We start from the raw sequence: 12,254 nt of genomic DNA, 5'->3' as shown, positions 1-12,254 counted from the left end.
ATGTGTGCCATTTTCACACAATGATTAAATGACCCAATATTACCGACATCTGCACATATCAAAGCGAGGTTTAGCCACCTGCAGTGTAATCCTGTTCTTCACCAGCAACCCAATCTTGATGTCCATCAAGTTCAAATCCTGCTCCATCTGCTGGTTGGAGCGAATTTTGGTGACCACTTCCTCCTTGAGTCGCGACACTTCCTGCTCCTCCTGCAGATCCAAAGTGCTCTGCTCCAGCAGGTGGACAAACTTGCGCACTACTGATAAGGGTGGGTCCTTGGCTCCAGCTTGTTTGTACATAAAGATAAATTGGACTTACAATACACTTTTTTTTAACATTGACAAATAAATCCAGGGACATATGCTGACTTACTCAGGGTTCTATAGTCATCTCTGGCTTTATTGGCCTTTAGAAAAGCCTGTATAGTCACAATGTCCTTCTCCTATGGACAAAAAAACATGTAAACACGTGAACATGTAACATTTAAATACAGTTTGAAGGAGAGAATCCACCTAGATCCTTATATTCTAAGGCGGTCTAAAATGATGGTTTAAGTTTAACAATGTATTTTAAAAAAACAGGAGTAACTACAAACAATAGAAACACCACAGCTGTGAGAATGAACTGCGCTATATAAAGGTCGAAGCAGTCTCTAAATTGGTCGCACGTCTCTCATGCTTGTGCCCACCTAGGTTTCATATCCTTGACAGTTAAGTTAACGTGATGTGTGTGCCAAGCACGCACACATTTTCTTCTCTCTCTCCAAGCTGGTACTTTACGAAACCATTAAACTACAGAAATTGGTATGTGTGTAAGAGAAGAAGGAAGGCCAATGCTAAGATGTTCCATTCTGCTTCCTCTAACAAATGTTTTGAGATAAGAGCTGCCTCAAAGCTAATTGTTATGCATCAAGTTGCAAGCAAACATTTTAGATACTATACAAGCAATAGTTGGCGTAGCAAGATCTGAAAATCCGACCAAAAACATCTGGTCTTGCTAGCAATGACTTATTGCTAAAGACTGACACAACTTTGTTCCCCAACCAATGGAACTACAAAAAGTTAAAATAATGTCCAAACCGTGGACCATGAACATATGGAAACACTGCTCATGGTGTGTTTGACAGAACAGCAGATAGAATTAGATAATGTGGACGGTAAATACTAGGGGTGTCAAATTTTGTTTTAATTAATTGCGATTCTTATTTGTAACGTAATATATATATCTAAATATATATGTATATATATTTTTTTCTTTTTCTAAATCTGTCCTGTCACTCAGGCAAATAATGTTGTTGTAGACGCCCATATCTGCTGTGCAGATTTTATTTACCTAAGTGAAATGTTGGATATTTCAATTGTTGCCTTACTTGTATTTGACTTTATTACGTGTTTGGGTAGCATTTTATTAAACAAAACCCGTTTTCTTTTAAGTAATATAGAAATGCATCAGATATGTTTATCTATGTTTATGGAGGAATGTAGTTTTTCTTAGAACTGGCACCCAATGTTATTTAAAAAGTATTGATTTTAAATCGAGAATCGATTCTAAATCAAAAATACGATTCTGAATCGAATAGTTACCCTCAAGAATCAGAGCAAATATTGTGGTGCACAAAGATTCTCAGCCCTTGTAAATACTGTACATTATTACTACATTCCTTCAAAAAAATACTACAGTTGTTAGTCATTGTAATGTTTTCCTTATCTAATAGTTAGATGAGAAAAGTGTGCTGTTTTGGGGAGCAACCACAAACCACAAATTGATTTTATTTCATTTCAATAGTAATTTAAGATACAAGTGTTTTGAATTAAGAGATCCGTCACAGAACCAATTAAGCTTGTAAATTGAGGTATTACTGTATGTCTACATAGCACAATTGTTACTCACATGGTCTTTGAAGTACTGCAGACGTTCATTGTATTTACGTTTGGCCTTCCACATTTTTACCAGGGACTGAATCTAAAAGAAACACCGAAAACCTTTATGTTTTGAAACTATTTAAAATGGTAATGTATGACAACAAGCCAAAAAAACGTATCACCTTGACCACCGAGGCAACATTTCTATGAAGTAGTTTCATTCTGTCCTTGTATATTTGTCTCTGTTTGTAACCTCTCCAGCAAGCCTGTGGGAAAGATGTTTTAAACACATGTACCAGGTAAAGACACCTAATTGAATGTAAGAAATGCTACAGTTAATCCACAAAGTACAGCGCTTCACTTTTTCCACATTTACATTTGTTACAGCTTTATTTCCAAACAATTCATAATTTTTTGTCCACAAAATTCTACACACAATACCCTATAATGACAATTTGAAAAACTTAAAATTTTGTGCAAATTTATTTAAAATTAAAAAACTAAGAAATTGCATGTACAAAAGTATTCACAGCCTTGTCCATGAAGCTTAAAAGTGAGATCAGGGGCATTCTGTTTTAACTGATTATCATTGAAAAGTTCCTACAGCTTAAAGGCCTACTGAAACCCACTACTACCGACCACGCAGTCTGATAGTTTATACATCAATGATGAAATCTTAACATTGCAACACATGCCAATACGGCCGGGTTAACTTATAAAGTGCAATTTTAAATCCCGCTAAACTTCCGGTTGGAAACATCTATGTATGATGACGTATGCGCGTGACGTCACGACGGCAACGAAAGTATTCGTACCCAATGTGTCACCATACAAACTGCTCTGTTTTCATCGAACAATTCCACAGTATTCTGGACATCTGTGTTGGTGAATCTTTTGCAATTTGTTTAAAGGCCTACTGAAAGCCACTACTACCGACCACGCAGTCTGATAGTTTATATATCAATGATGAAATCTTAACATTGCAACACATGCCAATACAGCCGGGTTAACTTATAAAGTGACATTTTAAAATTCCCGGGAAATATCCGGCTGAAACATCGCGGTATGATGACGTATGCGCGTGACGAAGTCCGAGTAACGGAAGTTATGGTACCCCGTAGAATCCTATACAAAAAGCTCTGTTTTCATTTCATAATTCCACAGTATTCTGGACATCTTTTGCAATTTTTTTAATGAACAATGAAGGCTGCAAAGAAGACAGTTGTAGGTGGGATCAGTGTATTAGCAGCGGACTACAGCAACACAACCAGGAGGACTTTGTTGGAGCGCTAGCCGCGCTAGCCGCCGACTTCACCTTGACTTCCTGCGTCTCCGGGCCGCCAAACGCATCGGGTGAAGTCCTTCGTCCTTCTGCCGATCGCTGGAACGCAGGTGAGCACGGGTGTTGATGAGCAAATGAGGGCTGGCTGGCGTAGGTGGAGAGCTAATGTTTTTAGCATAGCTCTGTGCAGTGCGGTTGCTAAGTTAGCTTCAATAGCGTCGTTAGCACAGCATTGTTAACCTTCGCCAGCCTGGAAAGCATTAACCGTGTATTTACATGTCCACGGTTTAATAGTATTGTTGATTTTCTATCTATACTTCCAGTCAGGGGTTTATTTCTTTTGTTTCTATATGCAGTTAAAGCAAGATGCTATCACGTTAGCTCGTAGCTAAAGCATTTCGCCGATGTATTGTCGTGGAGATAAAAGGCACTGAATGTCCATTTCGCGTTCTCGACTCTCATTTTCAAGAGGATATAGTATCCAAGGTGGTTTAAAATACAAATCTGTGATCCACAATAGAAAAAGGACAGTGTGTGGAATCCAATGAGACCTTGTACCTAAGTTACGGTCAGAGCGAAAAAAGATACACCCTGCACTGCCTCTCTAGTCCTTCACTCTAACGTTCCTCATCCACGAATCTTTCATTCTCGCTCAAATTAATGGGGTAATCGTCGCTTTCTCGGTCCGAATCTCTCTTGCTCCATTGTAAACGGGGAATTGTGAGGAATCCTTCCTCCTGTGACGTCACGCTACTTCAGGTATGGGCAAGGCTTTTTTTTATCAGCGACCAAAAGTTGCGAACTTTATTGTCGTTGTTCTATACTAAATCCTTTCAGCAAAAATATGGCAATATCGCGAAATGATCAAGTATGACACATAGAATGGATCTGCTATCCCCGTTTAAATAAAAAAAAATCATTTCAGTAGGCCTTTAATTTGAGTCCACCTGTGGTGAATTCAGTTTGACGGACATGATTTACGCCGAGCCGTACAACAATACAGATTTTACATTACTGTTGTAAAGTCGGTAACTTTTGTTCTTAAGCTATATTGCTTGGACTTCCAGATGGTGTGTAGCCTAGCAAAAGCACCCTGTGCCTTTCAGAGTCTTGCTCTAATGTCCTTTTGTGCAGCGTTGTCCTTACTGACGAGACTTCCCAGATAGGTAAAGTTCTCAACATAGTCGAGAGCGTGTCCATTCACTGTGATTGGTACATCTGGAGTGGCATTAATGCATATCACTTGTGTTTTGGACACATTTATGTTCAGCTCTACCTGTTGGGTGAATTTGTTCAGTCTGTCAGTTTTCTCCTGCAGATGGATGTGCTTTGGTGCAAGATCAGCAAAATCTAGATCTTCAAGTTGGGAGAACAAAGTCCACTGGATACCCCTGGGTCTGTCAGTTGTATTCCGCATGACCCAGTCTATGGCAATCAGGAGAATGGGGGAAATAGTACACCCTTTCCGCACACCTGACTACACATTGAACCATGTAGATGGCTCACCATTAACAATGACGCTGCATTCAAAGTGACGGTAGAACATCCCTATGAGAGTGACCAGTTTTGGAGGAACTCCATAGGCCCCAACAATCTTCCATAGGCTTTGCGAAAGTCGATGAAGTTGATGTGCAGAGGAGTGTTCCATTCTACACACTGCTCGATAATGTTCCTCAGAGCGAAGATCTGATCTATGCAGCCCCTTCCTCTCCTGAACCCTGCTTGTTCCTGCCGTAGCTTCTGATCAATAGTGGAATCGATTCTGCCGAGTAAAATCCTGCAGAAGACCTACTGATAGCAGCGTGATGCCCCTCCAGTTGTCACAATTTTGGCGGTTTCCTTTCTTGGGGAGTTTGACAATCAGGCCCTTGTCCCAGTCTTGAGGTATTACTTCCTTCTCCCAGATGTCTTTAAAGAGATCAGTAAGCACATTGACAGAGGTGTTAAGGTCAGCTTTCAGCATCTCTGCATAGACAGAGTCTATGCCGGCGGCTTTCCCATTCTTCAAGGCTTTGATGGCAAATTTGACCTCTTCTTTACTTGGGGGGGGGGGGGGGGGGGGTGGTCTCGATGTCAAGGAGACTTTCTGCTGATGAAGGGTTGGCAGGATCATCTGGCAGTTGAGTACCTCACGGAAATGCTCAACCCATCTTAAGATCTGGTCACTCTCAGTGGTGAGGATGTTGCCCTGTTTATCTTTAACAGGGGCCGGCTGGCTCTTGTATTTGCCTGTGAGTTGCTTTGTGATCTTGTAAATCGTACTCAACTCACCCCATGCAGCTGCACACTCAGCTTTCTCTGCTAAATCCTCAACAAAAGCCCTTTTGTCACTCCTTGCACTCTTCTTTACCTCTGTCCTTTTCCTTGTAGGCTTTCTGGACCTGCTCATGGAGCCTGTGCGATTTTGTGCTAAGCATCTTGGCTTTCAGCTGTTTTCTTTCTTCAATTCTTTGCCAGGTGCCAGATGTTAACCATTCTTTGTTCCCTCTCTTTCTATAGCCCAAGACTTTGGTGGCTGCCCGTACGTAAGACTTTTTGATGTTCTCCCACTTGCCTTGGGTGTCTGAGTCTTCGTTCGCAGGTTTGGCGAGAACACTGAGGCGGTTCTTCAGTTCCAGGCAGAACTCTTTGTTGGTCTTGGGGCATCTTAGTTTGGCTACATCAAGATGTTTCCTACGTTGACTCCGCTTTTGCGCTTTCCTTAGTTTCAGCTTGTTAATGGCTGTTAGAAGGTAATGGTCGCTGTTGACATAGGCTCCACGATAAACTTGAACGTCTTGGAGAGACCTGCGCTACTTTCCATTGATCAAGATGTGATCAATCTGGTTGGTGGTGGAACCATCAAGTGACTTCCATGTGAGTTTATGGATTGTTTTGTGGGGAAAGATGGTACCACAGATGACGTAGTTGTTGGTCATGCAGAAGTCAACAAGACGCTCGCCATTGTCGTTCATCACACCGCACCCGTGCTTCCCCATAGCTCTCTCACAATCTGTTATCAGCTCCCACCTTGGCGTTGATGTCACCCATGATCACTAGCATGTCATGCTGGGGGACTTTAGAGACTGTCTGCTGTAGCTCCTCATACCACTGGTCTTTTTCCTCCTCTTTCGCTTCATTGGTTGGTGCATAGCACTGAATGATGGTAAACTTGCAGTGCATGGAGTTGAAGCGGGCTCTGATCAGCCTGTCGCCGAGGGGTTCCCAGTCCAGCAAGGTGTTGACCTTCTCCTTTGAGACTATGAGGGCCACGCCGCGCGTGTGCTGATCGGAGTGCCCAGAGTGCAGGATAAATGTGCCATCACTCATCACCTGGCGTCCAGAGCTGGTCCATCGGCATTCACTTATTCCCAGGATGTCCAACCTGTATCTTCTCATTTCACTCGTGACCTGAGCTGTGACCTGAGCTGTAAAGGCACACTCCTGACTATATAAAAAGGTCCCACACTTGACAGTACATGGAAGAGCACAAACCAAGAATGAAGTCAAAGAAATTGTCTGTAGACCTCTGAGACAGGATTGTCTCGAGGCACAGATATGGTGAAGGGTACAGAAAATGATCTGCTGCCTTAAAGGTTCCAATGAGCTCAGGGGCCCAGTTTGGAACCACCAGGACTCTTCCTAGAGCTGGCTGTCTGTCTAAACAGAGCGATCAGGGATGTGGTCAAGAACCCGATGGTCACTCTGTCAGAGCTAAAGCGTTGCTCTTTGGAGAGCAGAGAACCTTACAGAAGGACTACCATATCTACCGCAATCCACCAATCAGTCCTGTACGGTGGAGTGGCCAAACGAAAGCCATTTCTTTGTAAAAGTGTCTCTAAATGCACCTGAAAAAGACTCAGACCATGAAAACCAAAGTTCTCTGGCCTGATGAGACAAAGATTGAACTCCTTGAGGTGAATGCCAGATGTCATGTTTAAAGGAAACCCGGCACTCCTCATCACCATGCCAATACCATCCCTACAGTGAAGCAGGGTGGTGGCAGCATCATGCGGGGGGTGGTTTTTCAGCGGAAGGAACTGGGAGACTAGTCAGGATAGAGGGAAAGATGAATGCAGCAATGTACAGTGACATCCTGGATGAAAACCTGCTCCAAACCGCTCTTGAACTCAGACTGGGGCAGCGGTTATCTTTCAGCAGGACAACGACCCTAAGCACACAGCAAAGATATCAAAGGAATGGCTTCAGGACAACTTTGTGAATGTGGCTGAGTGGCCCAGCCAGACCACAAACTTAAATACATCTCTGGGGGGTTTGGAAAATGGCTGTGCACTGCCGCTTCACATCCAACTTGATGGAGATTGAGAGGTTCTGCAAAGAGGAATGGGCGAAACTGCCCAAAGATAGGTGTGCCAAGCTTGTGGCATTGTATTCTAAATAACTTGAGGCTGTATTTGCTGCTAAAGGTCCCTCAGCAAAGTATTGAGCAAAGGCTATAAATACTTTATGTACATGTGTTTTTAGTTTTTAATAAATTTGCAAATAATTCTAAAAAAATAAATAAACATGTTTTTTACATTTTCATTATCAATCAATCAATGTTTACTTATATAGCCCTAAATCACGAGTGTCTCAAAGGGCTGCACAAGCCACAACGACATCCTCGGCTCAGATCCCACATGAGGTGGGTATTGTGTGTATTCCATTTTGGAATAAGGCTGTAACATAAAATGTAGAAAAAGTGAAGCAATGTGAATACTTTCTGGATGCACTGTACATGTCTGAATGACACATACTGTACTAACAATGTCTTGCAAGCTTTAATAAAACACTACCTGCAATTTAATGGCATGGGGTTCTTGTTGACGCAAATACTCCATTCTCTGAGCGTGCTTTCGTCTTCTCAGAAAACCTCGGATTCTTGCCTGCAGCCTTGTCACAAAAAGCTCATTGGCCAACCACAGCTGTTCTCGGTTATATTCTGCAGTTACACAACTGACAACACTCTGAATGGAAGAACACATTTTTCATATTCAAGCAATTTAACTTCCGGAGCACCAGCAAATGAAATAAATGTGCAAAGCACTGGCTATATAATTCAGCATTGTACCTGAATTTCCTCTTTACTGAGGTGGCCACAATTGTGTTCAAACTTTTCTGGCTCCTCCCAAATACCCTGTCCTGTCTCCAGGTTATAGTAGTAGTCATTTCTGTCATTAATGCAGTGTTTCAGCCACACACTATCAGCACTACCTATAGGAAAATGCACAAGGACATTGGTTTCTTTAATATGGAGCACTATTACGTTGGATGGCTTAATTACCTTCAGCTGCCTTTTTTGTTTGTCTCACTGCCAGTTCGCTCTGATACGTGTCAGCACATTCAGAGAGCAGTGACCGCAGTCCTGCGTTTGGCGATTGCAGAGCCTGCAGTGTATTCTGGGAGTCACCCTCTGTCACCATCTTGTTGATGTCAGCTAGTGCTCTAGCCACTAACAAAACAAAAGAGGGTTGTGCTGAGTCGATATCAAAACAGACACAAGAGTGTCTGTAACGTTACTCATATATTGTGTTGGATGGCCACAAAGAATTGGGAAGTCATACCAGAAGAATGTCACAATGACGTAGCCGCTGACAGATGAATTGATCAAAGTGGAACCTTGATTTACAAACCCTTCTATTTTCGGTTTCCAAACTTTTAGATCGCGCCAAATATGCCTCTTTGTGCAAACCATGTTTCTGTGTCTGAACTAGGGTTTTACCGATACCAATATTTTGGTACCGGTACCAAAATGTATTTAGATACTTTTCATAATAAAGGGGACAACCAAAAAAAAAGGAATTATTGGCTTTATTTTAACAGAAAATATTTTGATACATTAAACATGTTTCTTATTGCAATTAAAAGAAGAATAGTGAACATTCTAGACAACTACTCTCTAGTAGTAAGTAAGCAAACAAAGGCTTCTAATGTGGCTGCTGACATTCAGTGTCATATTGTCATTTCTTATTCTACAAACCCCGTTTCCATATGAGTTGGGAAATTGTGTTAGATGTAAATATAAACGGAATACAATGATTTGCAAATCCTTTTCAACCCATATTCAATTGAATGCACTACAAAGACAAGATATTGATGTTCAAACTCAAACTTTATTTTTTTTTTGCAAATAATAATTAACTTAGAATTTCAAGGCTGCAACACATGCCAAAGTAGTTGGGAAAGGGCATGTTCACCACTGTGTTACATGGCCTTTCCTTTTAACAACACTCAGTAAACGTTTGGGAACTGAGGAGACACATTTTTTAAGCTTCTCAGGTGGAATTCTTTCCCATTCTTGCTTGATGTACAGCTTAAATTGTTCAACAGTCTGGGGTGGCCTTTCCTTTTCACAACACTCAGTAAACGTTTGGGAACTGAGGAGACACATTTTTTAAGCTTCTCAGGTGGAATTCTTTCCCATTCTTGCTTGATGTACAGCTTAAGTTGTTCAACAGTCCGCGGGTCTCCGTTGTGGTATTTTAGGCTTCATAATGCGCCACACATTTTCAATGGGAGACAGGTCTGGACTACAGGCAGGCCATTCTAGTACCCGCACTCTTTTACTATGAAGCCACGTTGATGTAACATGTGGCTTGGCATTGTCTTGCTGAAATAAGCAGGGGCGTCCATGGTAACGTTGCTTGGATGGCAACATATGTTGCTCCAAAACCTGAATGTACCTTTCAGCATTAATGGCGCCTTCACAGATGTGTAAGTTACCCATGTCTTGGGCACTAATACACCCCCAAACCATCACCTTCAACTTTGCGCCTATAACAATCCGGATGGTTCTTTTACTCTTTGGTCCGGAGGACACAACGTCCAGTTTCCAAAAACAATTTGAAATGTGGACTCGTCAGACCACAGAACACTTTTTCACTTTGTATCAGTCCATCTCAGATGAGCTCAGGCCCAGCGAAGCCGACGGCGTTTCTGGGTGTTGTTGATAAACGGTTTTCGCCTTGCATAGGAGAGTTTTAACTTGCACTTACGGATGTAGCGACCAACTGTTACTGACAGTGGGTTTCTGAAGTGTTCCTGAGCCCACGTGGTAATATCCTTTACACACTGATGTCGCTTGTTGATGCAGTACAGCCTGAGGGATCGAAGGTCACGGGCTTAGCTGCTTACATGCAGTGATTTCTCCAGATTCTCTGAACCCTTTGATGATATTACGGACCGTAGATGGTGAAATCCCTAAATTCCTTGCAATAGCTGGTTGAGAAAGGTTTTTCTTAAACTGTTCAACATTTTGCTCACGCATTTGTTGACAAAGTGGTGACCCTCGCCCCATCCTTGTTTGTGAATGACTGAGCATTTCAAGGAATCTACTTTTATACCCAATCATGGCACCCACCTGTTCCCAATTTGCCTGTTCACCTGTGGGATGTTCCAAATAAGTGTTTGATGAGCATTCCTCAACTTTATCAGTATTTATTGCCACCTTTCCCAACTTCTTTGTCACATGTTGCTGGCATCAAATTCTAAAGTTAATGATTATTTGCCCAAAAAAAATCTTTATCAGTTTGAACATCAAATATGTTGTCTTTGTAGCATATTCAACTGAGTATGGGTTGAAAATGATTTGCAAATCATTGTATTCCGTTTATATTTACATTTAACACAATTTTCCAACTCATATGGAAACGGGGTTTGTATTATTTTGTCAAAATTATGAGGGACAAGCAGATTTATATTAAATTTAATTTTTGTGCTTGCTTGTATTGAAGAGATTGAGGAAGCTGGCTTCAAACCACAGTAAGTTTTTAATTGTGATGAGAACAGACTTATGGAAAAAGATGCCCAAGTGGATTTATTTCCCAGCTGAGAAGACTACCTGTCAGTGGCACCTCTTCCAGAGCACACAGACACACACACAGCCTCTCCCCCCATCCCTCCCTTCTCTCCCTCTGCCTGCTGTTTCTTTCCCTTTCGTGAGCCAAAGGAGCAGCTTACGAGGACATTTGGCGATATTAATTTACTGTAAGTGGGTTCTACTTTTTAAAATGTTCATCATTGTAGCAATTTGGTTGTTAATGTTTAGAATATTTATGATTTCTGATCGTTTGTGAGGGTATTTGTGATTTCTCATCATTTGTGAGGGCACCAAAGGGGCTTCTGTGTGTGCGCATGTAGGCAGAGCAGCGCATACACGATAGTTCAGCTTGTTGTTGTTTTGGCTTGTTCATAAAGACAGTTGATTCATCACCTCCTTGTTATGTTTGTTTGCTATACAGTACAATGTAACACTTTATTTTGTGTTTAAAGTATACAAACCTTAACTAAAATAGGGACTTTTGTCAAGGCTGGAACCCATAATTTATATTTACATTGTTTCTAATGGAGACATGTGCTTCACTATACACACTTTTTAATTTACTAAACATGATCTAAAACCAAATAAGTTCGTAAATCAAGGTTCCACTGTATTTAATATATAATATACAAAGGTCACAATATCTGTGTAAAGGAGCTGGAAATACAATTTTCCAACGTAAAAAGTTGTTTAGTGCGATGTTTGAGAATTGATCATATATTTGTTTTGGGAAATTAATTGGACATTGACTAAAATCTTCTATTGCTGAAGCTGTAGGTTTAATGAATTTCATTTGTATTCACATACTTGTGAGAGCCTCCTCTTCATCCTTGTTGGCTTGATGTATAGCCTCTTGGATTTGGTCCAGCCACAGTACAGCAGATTCATCTCCAGATGTCTGCAATCAGAGATTTTAGATACCGTATGTACTCAAAAGTACTCAAAAATTATTGCTTTAATTCAATTTAGTTTAGATCAGTTTGTACCTAGAAAACCATGACAGCAGAAAAAAATGTTTGTTCAATCCAACTTTTCCATTTCTTTTTAGGCTAATTTGAGAGAACTCTGGAGAGGGATAAGGCAATCTCCGACCACAGGGCCGACAGGAAGGAAGTCACCATTAACGTTTGGGACTAAAAATAACATGTTTATATCTGCATCTGTTGGGTTAGTTTCTCATTAAATTATTCTCAACAATTGGTTATATAAAAGTTTCATTTGAAGAAAATGAATAACTTGATAGCCTTATCTTCCTGTACACAAGACTACTGTATGGTATTGCAACCACAAAAAAAACATGAAATGTGTTCA

The 12,254-nt window shown here is 41.1% G+C and overlaps 1 protein-coding gene across 1 annotated transcript in view; it reads right to left on the bottom strand.

The window, feature by feature from the left end:
- iqgap2 (IQ motif containing GTPase activating protein 2) overlaps nucleotides 1–12,254 on the bottom strand; it is a 108,036-nt gene that overhangs the window by 17,453 nt on the left and 78,329 nt on the right. The window contains exons 16-23 of the mRNA XM_062050902.1: nucleotides 11,751–11,841; nucleotides 8,409–8,576; nucleotides 8,196–8,338; nucleotides 7,921–8,091; nucleotides 2,046–2,129; nucleotides 1,892–1,963; nucleotides 374–443; nucleotides 79–287 (exon numbers count right to left, since the gene is read on the bottom strand). Of these exons, the coding sequence (XP_061906886.1) occupies nucleotides 79–287; nucleotides 374–443; nucleotides 1,892–1,963; nucleotides 2,046–2,129; nucleotides 7,921–8,091; nucleotides 8,196–8,338; nucleotides 8,409–8,576; nucleotides 11,751–11,841 (1,008 nt within the window). The remainder of the gene's footprint in view (nucleotides 1–78; nucleotides 288–373; nucleotides 444–1,891; nucleotides 1,964–2,045; nucleotides 2,130–7,920; nucleotides 8,092–8,195; nucleotides 8,339–8,408; nucleotides 8,577–11,750; nucleotides 11,842–12,254) is intronic.

This window comes from Entelurus aequoreus, linkage group LG06 (assembly GCF_033978785.1).
Source record: "Entelurus aequoreus isolate RoL-2023_Sb linkage group LG06, RoL_Eaeq_v1.1, whole genome shotgun sequence".
In the NCBI taxonomy this organism is placed as follows: domain Eukaryota; kingdom Metazoa; phylum Chordata; class Actinopteri; order Syngnathiformes; family Syngnathidae; genus Entelurus; species Entelurus aequoreus.
Note: the sequence above shows the minus strand (reverse complement) of the source record. Positions and strands in the feature narration are given on the sequence as shown.